Raw genomic sequence first — 21,010 nt, 5'->3', positions numbered from 1 at the left:
AATAATGTATTTGGTTATCATTATTATCTGTTATAATCATTTCTAATTGAATTAATATAAATTATGTTTGCTTATAAATATATATATATCTTTAGAAATTATCTCAACCTCTCTCTAGACATCATCATTTAAAAATATATTAATTTCAATCTTAATCATATCAGATTCTGAACTGGTTAATACATTTATTTTATTGTTAGTGACTAATTATTAAATTTCTTATTGAAATGCGCCTAAGGTTATAGTTATGTTTAGATAATTAATTTTTTTTATCATATTTATTGCACCACAGAATACACATCTCCTAAAATGGAGGAAGAAACAACCACAATTCAAAAAGTATCAGCCACATCTAGCAACCCAGAAGAAATATCAACAAGTGGACATTTAAGTCAACCAACAACTACAGCTATTATAACTGCTTCTACTCAGCAACCAAAATATTCAACTCAAGAACAAGTATCTCTAATGTTAACCTCTTCAATATCACCTACAACACAAACATTCTCATCATCGATGACAACAAAGAAAACAACAGAAACTGAAAGTTCTACAAAGCAACAAAATACAGTGCCAAAGACCACAGTTGTTCCGACAACAACTGGAGCTGCCACCACACCAGGCATCCTATCCACTACTGTTCTGGTTGAAGAAGGAAGTACTACTATCCCACCGTCAACATTAACATCAGCACCAATTAGAGTCATCACAACAACTGCATCTTCTACCACTACTCAAACTACTGGAGTACCAACCACAACTGAGACTGTAACTGAGAATGAAATAACCACTTCTCAGACTCCTTTGTCCAGTACTACCATGCCACAAAAGGTGGTGACGACTGGTCCAACAAGCCAACCAACAACTACAGCTACAACAACTTTTGAAGAGGAAACCTCTACACCATCTCAAACGTCAACATCTGCAAGCTCATCTGTGCCAGTGAAACAAACCTCATTACCAGTTGTTACATCCACACAACCATCAACGCTAACGACCACAACTACAGTGCCAAAGACCACAGTTGTACTGACAACAACTGGAGCTGAGTCATCTACTGCACCTGAGATTAACACTGAGGGAATTTCTTCAACAACAGAGACACTCACATCTGCAAAAACTCTTTCAACAACCACACCAGGCATCCCATCCACTACTGTTCTTGTTGAAGAAGGAAGCACTACTCTCCCACCATCCACATTGACATCAGCACCAATTAGAGTCATCACAACAACTGCATCTTCTACCACTACTCAAACTACTGGAGTACCAACCACAACTGAGACTGTAACTGAGAATGAAATAACCACTTCTCAGACTCCTTTGTCCAGTACTACCATGCCACAAAATGTGGTGACGACTGGTCCAACAAGCCAACCAACAACTACAGCTACAATAACTTTTGAAGAGGAAACCTCTACACCATCTCAAACGTCAACATCTGCAAGCTCATCTGTGCCAATGAAACAAACCTCATTACCAGTTGTTACATCCACACAACCAACAACGCTAACGACCACAACTACAGTGCCAAAGACCACAGTTGTACCGACAACAACTGGAGCTGAGTCATCTAATGCACCTGAGATTAACACTGAGGGAGTTTCTTCAACAACAGAGCCACTCACATCTGCAAAAACTCTTTCAACCACCACACCAGGCATCCCATCCACTACTGTTCTTGTTGAAGAAGGAAGCACTACTTTCCCACCATCCACATTGACATCAGCACCAATTAGAGTCATCACAACAACTGCATCTTCTACCACTACTCAAACTACTGGAGTACCAACCACAACTGAGACTGTAACTGAGAATGAAATAACCACTTCTCAGACTCCTTTGTCCAGTACTACCATGGCACAAAAGGTGGTGACGACTGGTCCAACAAGCCAACCAACAACTACAGCTACAACAACTTTTGAAGAGGAAACCTCTACACCATCTCAAACGTCAACATCTGCAAGCTCATCTGTGCCAATGAAACAAACCTCATTACCAGTTGTTAGATCCACACAACCAACAATGCTAACGACCACAACTACAGTGCCAAAGACCACAGTTGTACCGACAACAACTGGAGCTGAGTCATCTACTGCACCTGAGATTAACACTGAGGGAGTTTCTTCAACAACAGAGACACTCACATCTGCAAAAACTCTTTCAACAACCACACCAGGCATCCCATCCACTACTGTTCTTGTTGAAGAAGGAAGCACTACTCTCCCACCATCCACATTGACATCAGCACCAATTAGAGTCATCACAACAACTGCATCTTCTACCACTACTCAAACTACTGGAGTACCAACCACAACTGAGACTGTAACTGAGAATGAAATAACCACTTCTCAGACTCCTTTGTCCAGTACTACCATGCCTCAAAAGGTGGTGACGACTGGTCCAACAAGCCAACCAACAACTAAAGCTACAACAACTTTTGAAGAGAAAACCTCTACACCATCTCAAACGTCAACATCTGCAAGCTCATCTGTGCCAATGAAACAAACCTCATTACCAGTTGTTACATCCACACAACCAACAACGCTAACGACCACAACTACAGTGCCAAAGACCACAGTTGTACCGACAACAACTGGATCTGAGTCATCTACTGCACCTGAGATTAACACTGAGGGAGTTTCTTCAACAGCAATGCCACTCACATCTGCAAAAACTCTTTCAACCACCACACCAGGCATCCCATCCACTACTGTTCTTGTTGAAGAAGGAAGCACTACTCTCCCACCATCCACATTGACATCAGCACCAATTAGAGTCATCACAACAACTGCATCTTCTACCACTACTCAAACTACTGGAGTACCAACCACAACTGAGACTGTAACTGAGAATGAAATAACCACTTCTCAGACTCCTTTGTCCAGTACTACCATGGCACAAAAGGTGGTGACGACTGGTCCAACAAGCCAACCAACAACTACAGCTACAACAACTTTTGAAGAGGAAACCTCTACACCATCTCAAACGTCAACATCTGCAAGCTCATCTGTGCCAATGAAACAAACCTCATTACCAGTTGTTACATCCACACAACCAACAACGCTAATCGACCACAACTACAGTGCCAAAGACCACAGTTGTACCGACAACAACTGGAGCTGAGTCATCTACTGCACCTGAGATTAACACTGAGGGAGTTTCTTCAACAACAGAGCCACTCACATCTGCAAAAACTCTTTCAACCACCACACCAGGCATCCCATCCACTACTGTTCTTGTTGAAGAAGGAAGCACTACTCTCCCACCATCCACATTGACATCAGCACCAATTAGAGTCATCACAACAACTGCATCTTCTACCACTACTCAAACTACTGGAGTACCAACCACAACTGAGACTGTAACTGAGAATGAAATAACCACTTCTCAGACTCCTTTGTCCAGTACTACCATGGCACAAAAGGTGGTGACGACTGGTCCAACAAGCCAACCAACAACTACAGCTACAACAACTTTTGAAGAGGAAACCTCTACACCATCTCAAACGTCAACATCTGCAAGCTCATCTGTGCCAATGAAACAAACCTCATTACCAGTTGTTACATCCACACAACCAACAACGCTAACGACCACAACTACAGTGCCAAAGACCACAGTTGTACCGACAACAACTGGAGCTGAGTCATCTACTGCACCTGAGATTAACACTGAGGGAGTTTCTTCAACAACAGAGACACTCACATCTGCAAAAACTCTTTCAACAACCACACCAGGCATCCCATCCACTACTGTTCTTGTTGAAGAAGGAAGCACTACTCTCCCACCATCCACATTGACATCAGCACCAATTAGAGTCATCACAACAACTGCATCTTCTACCACTACTCAAACTACTGGAGTACCAACCACAACTGAGACTGTAACTGAGAATGAAATAACCACTTCTCAGACTCCTTTGTCCAGTACTACCATGGCACAAAAGGTGGTGACGACTGGTCCAACAAGCCAACCAACAACTACAGCTACAACAACTTTTGAAGAGAAAACCTCTACACCATCTCAAATGTCAACATCTGCAAGCTCATCTGTGCCAATGAAACAAACCTCATTACCAGTTGTTACATCCACACAACCAACAACGCTAACGACCACAACTACAGTGCCAAAGACCACAGTTGTACCGACAACAACTGGAGCTGAGTCATCTACTGCACCTGAGATTAACACTGAGGGAGTTTCTTCAACAACAGATGCCACTCACATCTGCAAAAACTCTTTCAACCACCACACCAGGCATCCCATCCACTACTGTTCTTGTTGAAGAAGGAAGCACTACTCTCCCACCATCCACATTGACATCAGCACCAATTAGAGTCATCACAACAACTGCATCTTCTACCACTACTCAAACTACTGGAGTACCAACCACAACTGAGACTGTAACTGAGAATGAAATAACCACTTCTCAGACTCCTTTGTCCAGTACTACCATGGCACAAAAGGTGGTGACGACTGGTCCAACAAGCCAACCAACAACTACAGCTACAACAACTTTTGAAGAGAAAACCTCTACACCATCTCAAATGTCAACATCTGCAAGCTCATCTGTGCCAATGAAACAAACCTCATTACCAGTTGTTACATCCACACAACCAACAATGCTAACGACCACAACTACAGTGCCAAAGACCACAGTTGTATTGACAACAACTGGAGCTGAGTCATCTACTTCACCTGAGATTAACACTGAGGGAATTTCTTCAACAACAGAGACACTCACATCTGCAAAAACTCTTTCAACAACCACACCAGGCATCCCATCCACTACTGTTCTTGTTGAAGAAGGAAGCACTACTCTCCCACCATCCACATTGACATCAGTACCAATTAGAGTCATCACAACAACTGCATCTTCTACCACTACTCAAACTACTGGAGTACCAACCACAACTGAGACTGTAACTGAGAATGAAATAACCACTTCTCAGACTCCTTTGTCCAGTACTACCATGGCACAAAAGGTGGTGACGACTGGTCCATCAAGCCAACCAACAACTACAGCTACAACAACTTTTGAAGAGGAAACCTCTACACCATCTCAAACGTCAACATCTGCAAGCTCATCTGTGCCAATGAAACAAACCTCATTACCAGTTGTTACATCCACACAACCAACAACGCTAACGACCACAACTACAGTGCCAAAGACCACAGTTGTATTGACAACAACTGGAGCTGAGTCATCTACTTCACCTGAGATTAACACTGAGGGATTTTCATCAACAGCAACGCCACTCACATCTGCAAAAACTCTTTCAACCACCACACCAGGCATCCCATCCACTACTGTTCTTGTTGAAGAAGGAAGCACTACTCTCCCACCTTCCACATTGACATCAGCACCAATTAGAGTCATCACAACAACTGCATCTTCTACCACTACTCAAACTACTGGAGTACCAACCACAACTGAGACTGTAACTGAGAATGAAATAACCACTTCTCAGACTCCTTTGTCCAGTACTACCATGGCACAAAAGGTGGTGACGACTGGTCCAACAAGCCAACCAACAACTACAGCTACCACAACTTTTGAAGAGGAAACCTCTACACCATCTCAAACGTCAACATCTGCAAGCTCATCTGTGCCAATGAAACAAACCTCATTACCAGTTGTTACATCCACACAACCAACAACGCTAACGACCACAACTACAGTGCCAAAGACCACAGTTGTATTGACAACAACTGGAGCTGAGTCATCTACTTCACCTGAGATTAACACTGAGGGAATTTCTTCAACAACAGAGACACTCACATCTGCAAAAACTCTTTCAACAACCACACCAGGCATCCCATCCACTACTGTTCTTGTTGAAGAAGGAAGCACTACTCTCCCACCATCCACATTGACATCAGTACCAATTAGAGTCATCACAACAACTGCATCTTCTACCACTACTCAAACTACTGGAGTACCAACCACAACTGAGACTGTAACTGAGAATGAAATAACCACTTCTCAGACTCCTTTGTCCAGTACTACCATGGCACAAAAGGGGGTGACGACTGGTCCAACAAGCCAACCAACAACTACAGCTACAACAACTTTTGAAGAGGAAACCTCTACACCATCTCAAACGTCAACATCTGCAAGCTCATCTGTGCCAATGAAACAAACCTCATTACCAGTTGTTACATCCACACAACCAACAACGCTAACGACCACAACTACAGTGCCAAACACCACAGTTGTACCGACAACAACTGGAGCTGAGTCATCTACTTCACCTGAGATTAACACTGAGGGATTTTCATCAACAGCAACGCCACTCACATCTGCAAAAACTCTTTCAACCACCACACCAGGCATCCCATCCACTACTGTTCTTGTTGAAGAAGGAAGCACTACTCTCCCACCTTCCACATTGACATCAGCACCAATTAGAGTCATCACAACAACTGCATCTTCTACCACTACTCAAACTACTGGAGTACCAACCACAACTGAGACTGTAACTGAGAATGAAATAACCACTTCTCAGACTCCTTTGTCCAGTACTACCATGGCACAAAAGGTGGTGACGACTGGTCCAACAAGCCAACCAACAACTACAGCTACAACAACTTTTGAAGAGAAAACCTCTACACTATCTCAAACGTCAACATCTGCAAGCTCATCTGTGCCAATGAAACAAACCTCATTACCAGTTGTTACATCCACTCAACCAACAACGCTAACGACCACAACTACAGTGCCAAAGACCACAGTTGTACCGACAACAACTGGAGCTGAGTCATCTACTGCACCTGAGATTAACACTGAGGGAATTTCTTCAACAACAGAGCCACTCACATCTGCAAAAACTCTTTCAACAACCACACCAGGCATCCAATCCACTACTGTTCTTGTTGAAGAAGGAAGCACTACTCTCCCACCTTCCACACTGACATCAGCACCAATTAGAGTCATCACAACAGCTGCATCTTCTACCACTACTGAAACTACTGGAGTACCAACCACAACTGAGACTGTAACTGAGAATGAAATAACCACTTCTCAGACTCCTTTGTCCAGTACTACCATGCCTCAAAAGGTGGTGACGACTAGTCCAACAAGCCAGCCAACAACTACAGCTACAACAACTTTTGAAGAGGAAACCTCTACACCATCTCAAACGTCAACATCTGCAAGCTCATCTGTGCCAATGAAACAAACCTCATTACCAGTTGTTACATCCACACAACCAACAACGCTAACGACCACAACTACAGTGCCAAAGACCACAGTTGTACCGACAACAACTGGAGCCGAGTCATCTACTGCACCTGAGATTAACACTGAGGGAGTTTCTTCAACAACAGAGAAACTCACATCTGCAAAAACTCTTTCAACCACCACACCTGGCATCCCATCCACTACTGTTCTTGTTGAAGAAGGAAGCACTACTCTCCCACCATCCACATTGACATCAGCACCAATTAGAGTCATCACAACAACTGCATCTTCTACCACTACTCAAACTACTGGAGTACCAACCACAACTGAGACTGTAACTGGGAATGAAATAACCACTTCTCAGACTCCTTTGTCCAGTACTACCATGCCACAAAAGGTGGTGACGACTGGTCCAACAAGCCAACCAACAACTACAGCTACCACAACTTTTGAAGAGAAAACCTCTACACCATCTCAAACGTCAACATCTGCAAGCTCATCTGTGCCAATGAAACAAACCTCATTACCAGTTGTTACATCCACACAACCAACAACGCTAACGACCACAACTACAGTGCCAAAGACCACAGTTGTATTGACATCAACTGGAGCTGAGTCATCTACTTCACCTGAGATTAACACTGAGGGAATTTCTTCAACAACAGAGACACTCACATCTGCAAAAACTCTTTCAACAACCACACCAGGCATCCCATCCACTACTGTTCTTGTTGAAGAAGGAAGCACTACTCTCCCACCATCCACATTGACATCAGCACCAATTAGAGTCATCACAACAACTGCATCTTCTACCACTACTCAAACTACTGGAGTACCAACCACAACTGAGACTGTAACTGAGAATGAAATAACCACTTCTCAGACTCCTTTGTCCAGAACTACCATGCCACAAAAGGTGATGACGACTGGTCCAACAAGCCAACCAACAACCACAGCTACAACAAGTTTTGAAGAGGAAACCTCTACACCATCTCAAACGTCAACATCTGCAAGCTCATCTGTGCCAATGAAACAAACCTCATTACCAGTTGTTACATCCACACAACCAACAACGCTAACGACCACAACTACAGTGCCAAAGTCCACAGTTGTACCGACAACAACTGGAGCTGAGTCATCTACTGCACCTGAGATTAACACTGAGGGAGTTTCTTCAACAGCAATGCCACTCACATCTGCAAAAACTCTTTCAACCACCACACCAGGCATCCCATCCACTACTGTTCTTGTTGAAGAAGGAAGCACTACTCTCCCACCATCCACATTGACATCAGTACCAATTAGAGTCATCACAACAACTGCATCTTCTACCACTACTCAAACTACTGGAGTACCAACCACAACTGAGACTGTAACTGAGAATGAAATAACCACTTCTCAGACTCCTTTGTCCAGTACTACCATGGCACAAAAGGGGGTGACGACTGGTCCAACAAGCCAACCAACAACTACAGCTACAACAACTTTTGAAGAGGAAACCTCTACACCATCACAAACGTCAACATCTGCAAGCTCATCTGTGCCAATGAAACAAACCTCATTACCAGTTGTTACATCCACTCAACCAACAACGCTAACGACCACAACTACAGTGCCAAAGACCACAGTTGTACCGACAACAACTGGAGCTGAGTCATCTACTGCACCTGAGATTAACACTGAGGGAATTTCTTCAACAACAGAGCCACTCACATCTGCAAAAACTCTTTCAACAACCACACCAGGCATCCAATCCACTACTGTTCTTGTTGAAGAAGGAAGCACTACTCTCCCACCTTCCACATTGACATCAGCACCAATTAGAGTCATCACAACAACTGCATCTTCTACCACTACTCAAACTACTGGAGTACCAACCACAACTGAGACTGTAACTGAGAATGAAATAACCACTTCTCAGACTCCTTTGTCCAGTACTACCATGCCTCAAAAGGTGGTGACGACTAGTCCAACAAGCCAACCAACAACTACAGCTACAACAACTTTTGAAGAGGAAACCTCTACACCATCTCAAACGTCAACATCTGCAAGCTCATCTGTGCCAATGAAACAAACCTCATTACCAGTTGTTACATCCACACAACCAACAACGCTAATCGACCACAACTACAGTGCCAAAGACCACAGTTGTACCGACAACAACTGGAGCCGAGTCATCTACTGCACCTGAGATTAACACTGAGGGAGTTTCTTCAACAACAGAGAAACTCACATCTGCAAAAACTCTTTCAACCACCACACCTGGCATCCCATCCACTACTGTTCTTGTTGAAGAAGGAAGCACTACTCTCCCACCATCCACATTGACATCAGCACCAATTAGAGTCATCACAACAACTGCATCTTCTACCACTACTCAAACTACTGGAGTACCAACCACAACTGAGACTGTAACTGAGAATGAAATAACCACTTCTCAGACTCCTTTGTCCAGTACTACCATGGCACAAAAGGTGGTGACGACTGGTCCAACAGGCCAACCAACAACTACAGCTACAACAACTTTTGAAGAGAAAACCTCTACACTATCTCAAACGTCAACATCTGCAAGCTCATCTGTGCCAATGAAACAAACCTCATTACCAGTTGTTACATCCACTCAACCAACAACGCTAACGACCACAACTACAGTGCCAAAGACCACAGTTATACCGACAACAACTGGAGCTGAGTCATCTACTGCACCTGAGATTAACACTGAGGGAATTTCTTCAACAACAGAGCCACTCACATCTGCAAAAACTCTTTCAACAACCACACCAGGCATCCAATCCACTACTGTTCTTGTTGAAGAAGGAAGCACTACTCTCCCACCTTCCACATTGACATCAGCACCAATTAGAGTCATCACAACAACTGCATCTTCTACCACTACTCAAACTACTGGAGTACCAACCACAACTGAGACTGTAACTGAGAATGAAATAACCACTTCTCAGACTCCTTTGTCCAGTACTACCATGCCTCAAAAGGTGGTGACGACTAGTCCAACAAGCCAACCAACAACTACAGCTACAACAACTTTTGAAGAGGAAACCTCTACACCATCTCAAACGTCAACATCTGCAAGCTCATCTGTGCCAATGAAACAAACCTCATTACCAGTTGTTACATCCACACAACCAACAACGCTAACGACCACAACTACAGTGCCAAAGACCACAGTTGTACCGACAACAACTGGAGCCGAGTCATCTACTGCACCTGAGATTAACACTGAGGGAGTTTCTTCAACAACAGAGAAACTCACATCTGCAAAAACTCTTTCAACCACCACACCTGGCATCCCATCCACTACTGTTCTTGTTGAAGAAGGAAGCACTACTCTCCCACCATCCACATTGACATCAGCACCAATTAGAGTCATCACAACAACTGCATCTTCTACCACTACTCAAACTACTGGAGTACCAACCACAACTGAGACTGTAACTGGGAATGAAATAACCACTTCTCAGACTCCTTTGTCCAGTACTACCATGGCACAAAAGGTGGTGACGACTGGTCCAACAAGCCAACCAACAACTACAGCTACCACAACTTTTGAAGAGAAAACCTCTACACCATCTCAAACGTCAACATCTGCAAGCTCATCTGTGCCAATGAAACAAACCTCATTACCAGTTGTTACATCCACACAACCAACAACGCTAATCGACCACAACTACAGTGCCAAAGACCACAGTTGTATTGACAACAACTGGAGCTGAGTCATCTACTTCACCTGAGATTAACACTGAGGGAATTTCTTCAACAACAGAGACACTCACATCTGCAAAATCTCTTTCAACAACCACACCAGGCATCCCATCCACTACTGTTCTTGTTGAAGAAGGAAGCACTACTCTCCCACCATCCACATTGACATCAGCACCAATTAGAGTCATCACAACAACTGCATCTTCTACCACTACTCAAACTACTGGAGTACCAACCACAACTGAGACTGTAACTGAGAATGAAATAACCACTTCTCAGACTCCTTTGTCCAGAACTACCATGCCACAAAAGGTGGTGACGACTGGTCCAACAAGCCAACCAACAACCACAGCTACAACAAATTTTGAAGAGGAAACCTCTACACCATCTCAAACGTCAACATCTGCAAGCTCATCTGTGCCAATGAAACAAACCTCATTACCAGTTGTTACATCCACACAACCAACAACGCTAACGACCACAACTACAGTGCCAAAGTCCACAGTTGTACCGACAACAACTGGAGCTGAGTCATCTACTGCACCTGAGATTAACACTGAGGGAGTTTCTTCAACAGCAATGCCACTCACATCTGCAAAAACTCTTTCAACCACCACACCAGGCATCCCATCCACTACTGTTCTTGTTGAAGAAGGAAGCACTACTCTCCCACCATCCACATTGACATCAGTACCAATTAGAGTCATCACAACAACTGCATCTTCTACCACTACTCAAACTACTGGAGTACCAACCACAACTGAGACTGTAACTGAGAATGAAATAACCACTTCTCAGAGTCCTTTGTCCAGTACTACCATGGCACAAAAGGGGGTGACGACTGGTCCAACAAGCCAACCAACAACTACAGCTACAACAACTTTTGAAGAGGAAACCTCTACACCATCTCAAACGTCAACATCTGCAAGCTCATCTGTGCCAATGAAACAAACCTCATTACCAGTTGTTACATCCACACAACCAACAACGCTAACGACCACAACTACAGTGCCAAAGACCACAGTTGTACCGACAACAACTGGAGCTGAGTCATCTACTTCACCTGAGATTAACACTGAGGGATTTTCATCAACAGCAACACCACTCACATCTGCAAAAACTCTTTCAACCACCACACCAGGCATCCCATCCACTACTGTTCTTGTTGAAGAAGGAAGCACTACTCTCCAACCATCCACATTGACATCAGCACCAATTAGAGTCATCACAACAACTGCATCTTCTACCACTACTCAAACTACTGGAGTACCAACCACAACTGAGACTGTAACTGAGAATGAAATAACCACTTCTCAGACTCCTTTGTCCAGTACTACCATGGCACAAAAGGTGGTGACAACTGGTCCAACAAGCCAACCAACCACTACAGCTACAACAACTTTTGAAGAGGAAACCTCTACACCATCTCAAACGTCAACATCTGCAAGCTCATCTGTGCCAATGAAACAAACCTCATTACCAGTTGTTACATCCACACAACCAACAACGCTAACGACCACAACTACAGTGCCAAAGACCACAGTTGTACCGACAACAACTGGAGCTGAGTCATCTACTGCACCTGAGATTAACACTGAGGGAATTTCTTCAACAACAGAGCCACTCACATCTGCAAAAACTCTTTCAACAACCACACCAGGCATCCAATCCACTACTGTTCTTGTTGAAGAAGGAAGCACTACTCTCCCACCTTCCACATTGACATCAGCACCAATTAGAGTCATCACAACAACTGCATCTTCTACCACTACTCAAACTACTGGAGTACCAACCACAACTGAGACTGTAACTGAGAATGAAATAACCACTTCTCAGACTCCTTTGTCCAGTACTACCATGCCTCAAAAGGTGGTGACGACTAGTCCAACAAGCCAACCAACAACTACAGCTACAACAACTTTTGAAGAGGAAACCTCTACACCATCTCAAACGTCAACATCTGCAAGCTCATCTGTGCCAATGAAACAAACCTCATTACCAGTTGTTACATCCACACAACCAACAACGCTAACGACCACAACTACAGTGCCAAAGACCACAGTTGTATTGACAACAACTGGAGCTGAGTCATCTACTGCACCTGAGATTAACACTGAGGGAGTTTCTTCAACAGCAGTGCCACTCACATCTGCAAAAACTCTTTCAACCACCACACCAGGCATCCCATCCACTACTGTTCTTGTTGAAGAAGGAAGCACTACTCTCCAACCATCCACATTGACATCAGCACCAATTAGAGTCATCACAACAACTGCATCTTCTACCACTACTCAAACTACTGGAGTACCAACCACAACTGAGACTGTAACTGAGAATGAAATAACCACTTCTCAGACTCCTTTGTCCAGTACTACCATGGCACAAAAGGTGGTGACGACTGGTCCAACAAGCCAACCAACCACTACAGCTACAACAACTTTTGAAGAGGAAACCTCTACACCATCTCAAACGTCAACATCTGCAAGCTCATCTGTGCCAATGAAACAAACCTCATTACCAGTTGTTACATCCACACAACCAACAACGCTAACGACCACAACTACAGTGCCAAAGACCACAGTTGTACCGACAACAACTGGAGCTGAGTCATCTACTGCACCTGAGATTAACACTGAGGGATTTTCTTCAACAACAGAGCCACTCACATCTGCAAAAACTCTTTCAACCACCACACCAGGCATCCCATCCACTACTGTTCTTGTTGAAGAAGGAAGCACTACTCTCCCACCATCCACATTGACATCAGCACCAATTAGAGTCATCACAACAACTGCATCTTCTACCACTACTCAAACTACTGGAGTACCAACCACAACTGAGACTGTAACTGAGAATGAAATAACCACTTCTCAGACTCCTTTGTCCAGTACTACCATGCCTCAAAAGGTGGTGACGACTGGTCCAACAAGCCAACCAACAACTACAGCTACAACAACTTTTGAAGAGGAAACCTCTATACCGTCTCAAACGTCAACATCTGCAAGCTCATCTGTGCCAATGAAACAAACCTCATTACCAGTTGTTACATCCACACAACCAACAACGCTAACGACCACAACTACAGTGCCAAAGACCACAGCTGTACCGACAACAACTGGAGCTGAGTCATCTACTGCACCTGAGATTAACACTGAGGGAGTTTCTTCAACAACAGAGCCACTCACATCTGCAAAAACTCTTTCAACCACCACACCAGGCATCCCATCCACTACTGTTCTTGTTGAAGAAGGAAGCACTACTCTCCCACCATCCACATTGACATCAGCACCAATTAGAGTCATCACAACAACTGCATCTTCTACCACTACTCAAACTACTGGAGTACCAACCACAACTGAGACTGTAACTGAGAATGAAATAACCACTTCTCAGACTCCTTTGTCCAGTACTACCATGCCTCAAAAGGTGGTGACGACTGGTCCAACAAGCCAACCAACAACTACAGCTACAACAACTTTTGAAGAGGAAACCTCTATACCATCTCAAACGTCAACATCTGCAAGCTCATCTGTGCCAATGAAACAAACCTCATTACCAGTTGTTACATCCACACAACCAACAACGCTAACGACCACAACTACAGTGCCAAAGACCACAGTTGTACCGACAACAACTGGAGCTGAGTCATCTACTGCACCTGAGATTAACACTGAGGGAGTTTCTTCAACAACAGAGCCACTCACATCTGCAAAAACTCTTTCAACCACCACACCAGGCATCCCATCCACTACTGTTCTTGTTGAAGAAGGAAGCACTACTCTCCCACCATCCACATTGACATCAGCACCAATTAGAGTCATCACAACAACTGCATCTTCTACCACTACTCAAACTACTGGAGTACCAACCACAACTGAGACTGTAACTGAGAATGAAATAACCACTTCTCAGACTCCTTTGTCCAGTACTACCATGCCACAAAAGGTGGTGACGACTGGTCCAACAAGCCAACCGAAAACTACAGCTACAACAACTTTTGAAGAGGAAACCTCTACACCATCTCAAACGTCAACATCTGCAAGCTCATCTGTGCCAATGAAACAAACCTCATTACCAGTTGTTACATCCACACAACCAACAACGCTAACGACCACAACTACAGTGCCAAAGACCACAGTTGTACCGACAACAACTGGAGCCGAGTCATCTACTGCACCTGAGATTAACACTGAGGGAGTTTCTTCAACAACAGAGAAACTCACATCTGCAAAAACTCTTTCAACCACCTCACCTGGCATCCCATCCACTACTGTTCTTGTTGAAGAAGGAAGCACTACTCTCCCACCATCCACATTGACATCAGCACCAATTAGAGTCATCACAACAACTGCATCTTCTACCACTACTCAAACTACTGGAGTACCAACCACAACTGAGACTGTAACTGGGAATGAAATAACCACTTCTCAGACTCCTTTGTCCAGTACTACCATGCCACAAAAGGTGGTGACGACTGGTCCAACAAGCCAACCAACAACTACAGCTACAACAACTTTTGAAGAGGAAACCTCTACACCATCTCAAACGTCAACATCTGCAAGCTCATCTGTGCCAATGAAACAAACCTCATTACCAGTTGTTACATCCACACAACCAACAACGCTAACGACCACAACTACAGTGCCAAAGACCACAGTTGTACCGACAACAACTGGAGCCGAGTCATCTACTGCACCTGAGATTAACACTGAGGGAGTTTCTTCAACAACAGAGAAACTCACATCTGCAAAAACTCTTTCAACCACCACACCTGGCATCCCATCCACTACTGTTCTTGTTGAAGAAGGAAGCACTACTCTCCCACCATCCACATTGACTTCAGCACCAATTAGAGTCATCACAACAACTGCATCTTCTACCACTACTCAAACTACTGGAGTACCAACCACAACTGAGACTGTAACTGGGAATGAAATAACCACTTCTCAGACTCCTTTGTCCAGTACTACCATGCCACCAAAGGTGGTGACAACTGGTCCAACAAGCCAACCAACAACTACAGCTACAACAACTTTTGAAGAGGAAACCTCTACACCATCTCAAATGTCAACATCTGCAAGCTCATCTGTGCCAATGAAACAAACCTCATTACCAGTTGTTACTTCCACACAACCAACAACGCTAACGACCACAACTATGGTACCAATGACCACAGTTATCTCAACAACAAGTCATGCTGAGTCATCCATTGCACCTGAAATTAGCACTGAGGGAGTTTCTTCAACAACAGAGCCACTCACAGCCAAAACAACCCTTTTAACCACCAATGAGCAGAGTACTACTCTACTTCACAACAATACTTCACCTTTTGAGACATCCACAACAATGAACAAATCATCCATGTCACAATTTACAGAAACTCTTTCAACTATCTCCAGTACCACATCAAGTGTTTTCCACCCATCCACATCCATGGAGAGCTCAGTCAAACCCATTACACAAACTTTGCCTTTTTTCACTGGTGTCCTTCCAGTTACTACAGAATCTCCTATATTCTCATCCACTTCTAGTGTTTGCTGTTTAGTGAATGCCACAAACTTTCAACCAGGTAAAAGTTATTTACTTCTTGGCCTTTTTTTTTTTTTTTTTTGCCATTTTTGTCAGTTAATAATAATTTAACATTTTGTAACATCAAATTTTTTCAGGTGATATCATTTATAATGTGACTGATGGCTTTGGTTGGTGCTTTTCGGCATACTGTAATGTAACTTGCAGTATTGTTAAGACATCAACATCTTGCCTACCTACTTCATCACCCACTATCCCCTCTGACACAACTACCTATTCTAGTTCAACAACAATCAACAATTCCCTAGGCACAACACAACCTGCAACATTCATGTCCACAGCCACTACAACCTCAGAAGAACCAAATACAACATTTGCGCCAAATTGTGATGCACTTGTGCCACCAAGACAGGTATACCTTAAGTCAGATTATGATTAATATTTCCTCAACTTTGTCATAAACCTGTTCTACATAAAAGTTTCAAGGAGTTGTACATAAATGGAAACATCATTTTAAAAACTTTTCAGCATATGTTTATTTCCACATTTAATGACAGAATGGTGAATTCTGGGAGATAGATAACTGCACAACAGCAACCTGTGTGAACGGCATTGTTGTCTACAAACCATATGAGTGTGAGCCTGTTCAGCTTCCCAACTGTGAAAATGGTCGTACCCCAGTTAAAGTCTATGATTCTAGTGGCTGCTGTTTCACCTATGAATGTGAATGTAAGTTTAGCCTGGGTTATTTCATTTCTGTATCATTGCAAATATTTTGACACATATTGTTCCACTAATGTTAATATTTTTACCAACCAATTACTTACCAAATTGCTTTTAAATATAAACAAAAATATGTTTACAGCAATTTTAAGTTTATTCTCTCTCTCTCTCTCTCTCTCTCTCTCTCTCTCTCTCAGGCTCTTGTAATGGATGGGGTGGCAACCATTATGTGACGTTTGATGGACAAGATTACGCATTTGAGAACAACTGCTCATACATATTATTTCAGGAAGCAGTACCGACACACAATCTAATGATAGTGCATGATAAACAGTATTGCAGTGCTGGAGGTTCTTTCTGTTCACAGGCCTTAATAATAAAGTACAAATTACAGGAGATTGTTTTAACCCAGACACTTACTTCTGATGTTGTCAACAAAGTGGTAATTATCTCTCACATTGTATACATGTAATCTTTTATTGTTTCATATATATATATTTGAACAATTGTTTCCATTGTCACTGTATTGAAAACTATTGATAAATTGTAGGTGATGATCGACCAGAAACAAGTCTATCCAGCTTTCAAAAATGGTGACATGGTTATTACCAGCACTGGTGTCGAGGTGATGTTGAAAATTCCAGACATTCAGGCTCAGGTTACCTATACAGGGACAACATTTGCTATTAAATTGCCTTTTTCAGTCTTCCAGAAAAACACAGAGGGCCTGTGTGGTGAGTGATTGATTGATTTCCTCATTTAAGCATTTTCTGTTAAGACACACAAATCAAAGTTAACATTTCTCAAGCCTGAATTAAGATACAGTATGAGTCATAATAAATTTCATGGCCAAAAGTATGTGGTCACTACCCTCTATGTAATGGGTTTGGCCATTTCAGCTACACCCATTACTAGCAGGTGCATAAAATGAAGCATACAGCCATGCAAGGAAAATCATTTATGAAATAGTCGGAATGTCATAATCGTCATATTCCCCCACAGGTACCTGTGATAACATCAAAGAGAATGACTGCAGCTCTCCTTCTGGTGATGTTAAGTCTTGCCTTGAAACTGCCTTTGATTGGCAGCTTCCAAATGAGGACTGTATTCTGCCCACCCCTGCTCCATCAACTACCACCATGAATCCTAATAGCACTTGCAATCCATCTATTTGTGAGCTCATCTACAGCAGGCAAGGATTCTTTAAAAAATAATGGAAAAAGCTCTTTTTTTAAAGCTGAAGTGTGTCATTTCTGTGGCACTAGCATCACCAAATTGCAACAATAATGATTGTTTAAAAAAATGCTATCTAAGCACCATTGGTTTAAAAATAAAATGGTTGTCCAACCCTAAACTCACACCATGGGTTGAACCAATGTTGCCTTTTCGGGCTGGACAAGCCGATCAAAAAGCAAACCAATGTTTAAATCTGCCAATGGTTTACTTATAATTGTTTTTTATAACTGAGATTGGCTTCCTAATGCCTATTTTCTCTGACCTGTTCTTTGGGGATGATTCTCTTGTGTTCCTATGGCAGGGTATTTGAGGAATGCCGCAAGATAATCTCTCCTGAGGTCTACGTCGAGGGTTGTAGATTTGACATTTGCACCACAATGGTTTCTGGCTGTTCTAGTTTACAAGCCTATGCTTCTGCCTGTGCCAATGAAGGCCTTTGTGTGGACTGGAGAAGATATGCCAATGGAGAATGTGGTAATGTTTTGTTTTATGTTTTTCTTACAAGGAATAATAATAATACTGATATTGCACTAGATAACTACTATGTAATTAGTTACACTGTCAACCTTACCCCTAACCCTAATCCTAACCTTACCCCGATCCAAACCCTTAACCCTACCCCTACTTCTGAACCTACCACGCCTCATCCTAAGTAGAAGCAAATGTGACTCTTATGAGAATAACAATAAAAAATACCTCTTTGAAACATGTTGACATATAAATGTAAGTATTAGAGAGAGAATAGTAAAACTACACTATGAGAGTTGCATACAGCACAAGACAAGATAGATATTCATTCTTTCTGACTCTACATTTTGTCTTTTGCGTTTATAGAGATAACATGTCCTGCCTCTAAAATCTACAAGCCTTGCGGTCCAGCAGCGGAACCAACCTGCAATGCTCAGTAATTAAAATGATTTTTAACACCTTTTCCAAAAGCTCCTAAAAAAATATTTATGTACATACCTGACATATTCCTATATATATATATATATACACACAGTAAATGCATAGTTGATATTCTTCAAACAATGATTATCTGTAGAAATATATATTATCATTAAGAAAATGAGTTGATCTCTTGCAGCACACTGGATTTAATCTTTATTTGATGTGCAGGTACAATGATAAGTATTCGAATGAGATTTCCAGCACCAGCATGAGTGAGGGATGCTTCTGCGAGGCAGGATCTATTTTGTACAGTTCCTATTCAGACGTCTGCACCGTCTCTTGTGGTGAGTAGTTTATTTCAGCCATCCAATAAATGATTTGTTATGAGTTCGATATTCGATTGAAAAAACGCTGATAGAACACATAAATCCTGATAAAACTGAGGACCTGGTCTGAACTACTTTGAATTTTCACTTATCTTTTTCCTTTAGCTTGCACTGGCCCTGACGGCAACCCGAAAATGGTACTAATTCTCTTTTATAAGGATGGACAAAGTAATTCCACATTTCTTCTTGCTAGCTTCTTCACTAAATCCCATCTCCTGATTTTGCAGGCCAATGACACATGGCAGAGTGGATGTGAAATGTGTGAGTGTGATGGGGAGACCCTCAGCGTTCGTTGCCAGCCTGTAACCTGTCCTGCTATGCAACCGGTTACCTGTAATGAGCCCGGACAAGTTCTTGTCAGCACAACAGTGGACTGCTGTGAGAGCTATGAATGCAGTAAGTGATCTGAAGACAGTCAAAATAAAAGTGTTGCAATGAAACGCAGAAGTTGACTCAAAATGTTCAACAATGTTTGTAATTACTTTATAGATTGCGATATGAGTCTGTGCCCTCTTGCTGCAATCCAGTGTCCTCTTGGCTTTACACCGTCCTTCAACTTTACTTCAGAGAGCTGCTGTCCAGAGTACGGCTGCAGTGAGTATAAACCAGTCGGTCTCAGGAAATGTTGATGCTGTACCGTTAGGTGTTGTGCAATGCAAAGCGTATACTCAATACCTTCTTAATCTTTACAGCACCCATGGAAGTCTGTGTCTATAATACCACTGTGTATCAGGTAAGATCAGATATTGGTCCCTTGTATGAATGCAACTTTCCAACATATGCACTGGGACATGATACACTGATTAATCAAATGAATCAAGTCCATAGAACCACCGCTCACACATACCTCTCTTGAACTTTGTCTCTAGCCTGGCTCACCTATGCCAAGTAATCATCCTTGTATGATGTGTATCTGTGGTTGGAACACTGATCCTGACACAATGCTGTTTGCTCCAGAGTGTGTGATCGCTGACTGCTACACTGACTGTCCAGAGGTACAGAACAAATGAAACACTATTTTAAAAAATCTAAAGTTTGTAGATTGGTTTGGGGTGCAAATGCTCCTGTGCACTCTGTTTGTTTCTTAAAATCGTTGAATGTAGAATTAGGGGAGTGTGAATAATTAACAGAAAGAGCTACACTGTAGCTGTGTTTTCAATGCTAGGCACTACTAGGTGTCAGTTGTCAGTCAAGTTGATGTCTGTCTCCTTCTTTTGTCCTGTAGGGTCAAGAATACCAAGTTCTTCCTGGTCAGTGCTGTGGACAGTGTGTGAGCACTAATTGTGTGGTTGTGCATGATAACGTCCCACAAACAATCTTGGTGAGTTTGTATCCATTTATT

General features: G+C 42.7%; 1 protein-coding gene across 1 annotated transcript in view; it reads left to right on the top strand.

The window, feature by feature from the left end:
• Positions 1-21,010, top strand: part of LOC127619794 (mucin-2-like) — a 36,215-nt gene that overhangs the window by 11,745 nt on the left and 3,460 nt on the right. Inside the window, exons 29-47 of the mRNA XM_052092787.1 lie at positions 293-3,103; positions 3,219-4,039; positions 4,125-9,330; positions 9,407-10,888; positions 10,965-16,472; positions 16,570-16,844; positions 16,990-17,161; positions 17,353-17,597; positions 17,706-17,889; positions 18,158-18,347; positions 18,693-18,865; positions 19,226-19,295; positions 19,511-19,626; positions 19,774-19,805; positions 19,896-20,064; positions 20,158-20,262; positions 20,361-20,401; positions 20,538-20,663; positions 20,894-20,989. Coding sequence (XP_051948747.1) covers positions 293-3,103; positions 3,219-4,039; positions 4,125-9,330; positions 9,407-10,888; positions 10,965-16,472; positions 16,570-16,844; positions 16,990-17,161; positions 17,353-17,597; positions 17,706-17,889; positions 18,158-18,347; positions 18,693-18,865; positions 19,226-19,295; positions 19,511-19,626; positions 19,774-19,805; positions 19,896-20,064; positions 20,158-20,262; positions 20,361-20,401; positions 20,538-20,663; positions 20,894-20,989 — 17,822 coding nt within the window. The remainder of the gene's footprint in view (positions 1-292; positions 3,104-3,218; positions 4,040-4,124; positions 9,331-9,406; positions 10,889-10,964; positions 16,473-16,569; positions 16,845-16,989; positions 17,162-17,352; positions 17,598-17,705; positions 17,890-18,157; positions 18,348-18,692; positions 18,866-19,225; positions 19,296-19,510; positions 19,627-19,773; positions 19,806-19,895; positions 20,065-20,157; positions 20,263-20,360; positions 20,402-20,537; positions 20,664-20,893; positions 20,990-21,010) is intronic.

The sequence above is a fragment of the Xyrauchen texanus genome, chromosome 2, assembly GCF_025860055.1.
Source record: "Xyrauchen texanus isolate HMW12.3.18 chromosome 2, RBS_HiC_50CHRs, whole genome shotgun sequence".
NCBI lineage: Eukaryota > Metazoa > Chordata > Actinopteri > Cypriniformes > Catostomidae > Xyrauchen > Xyrauchen texanus.
This window is presented reverse-complemented; position numbering and strand designations above follow the sequence as displayed.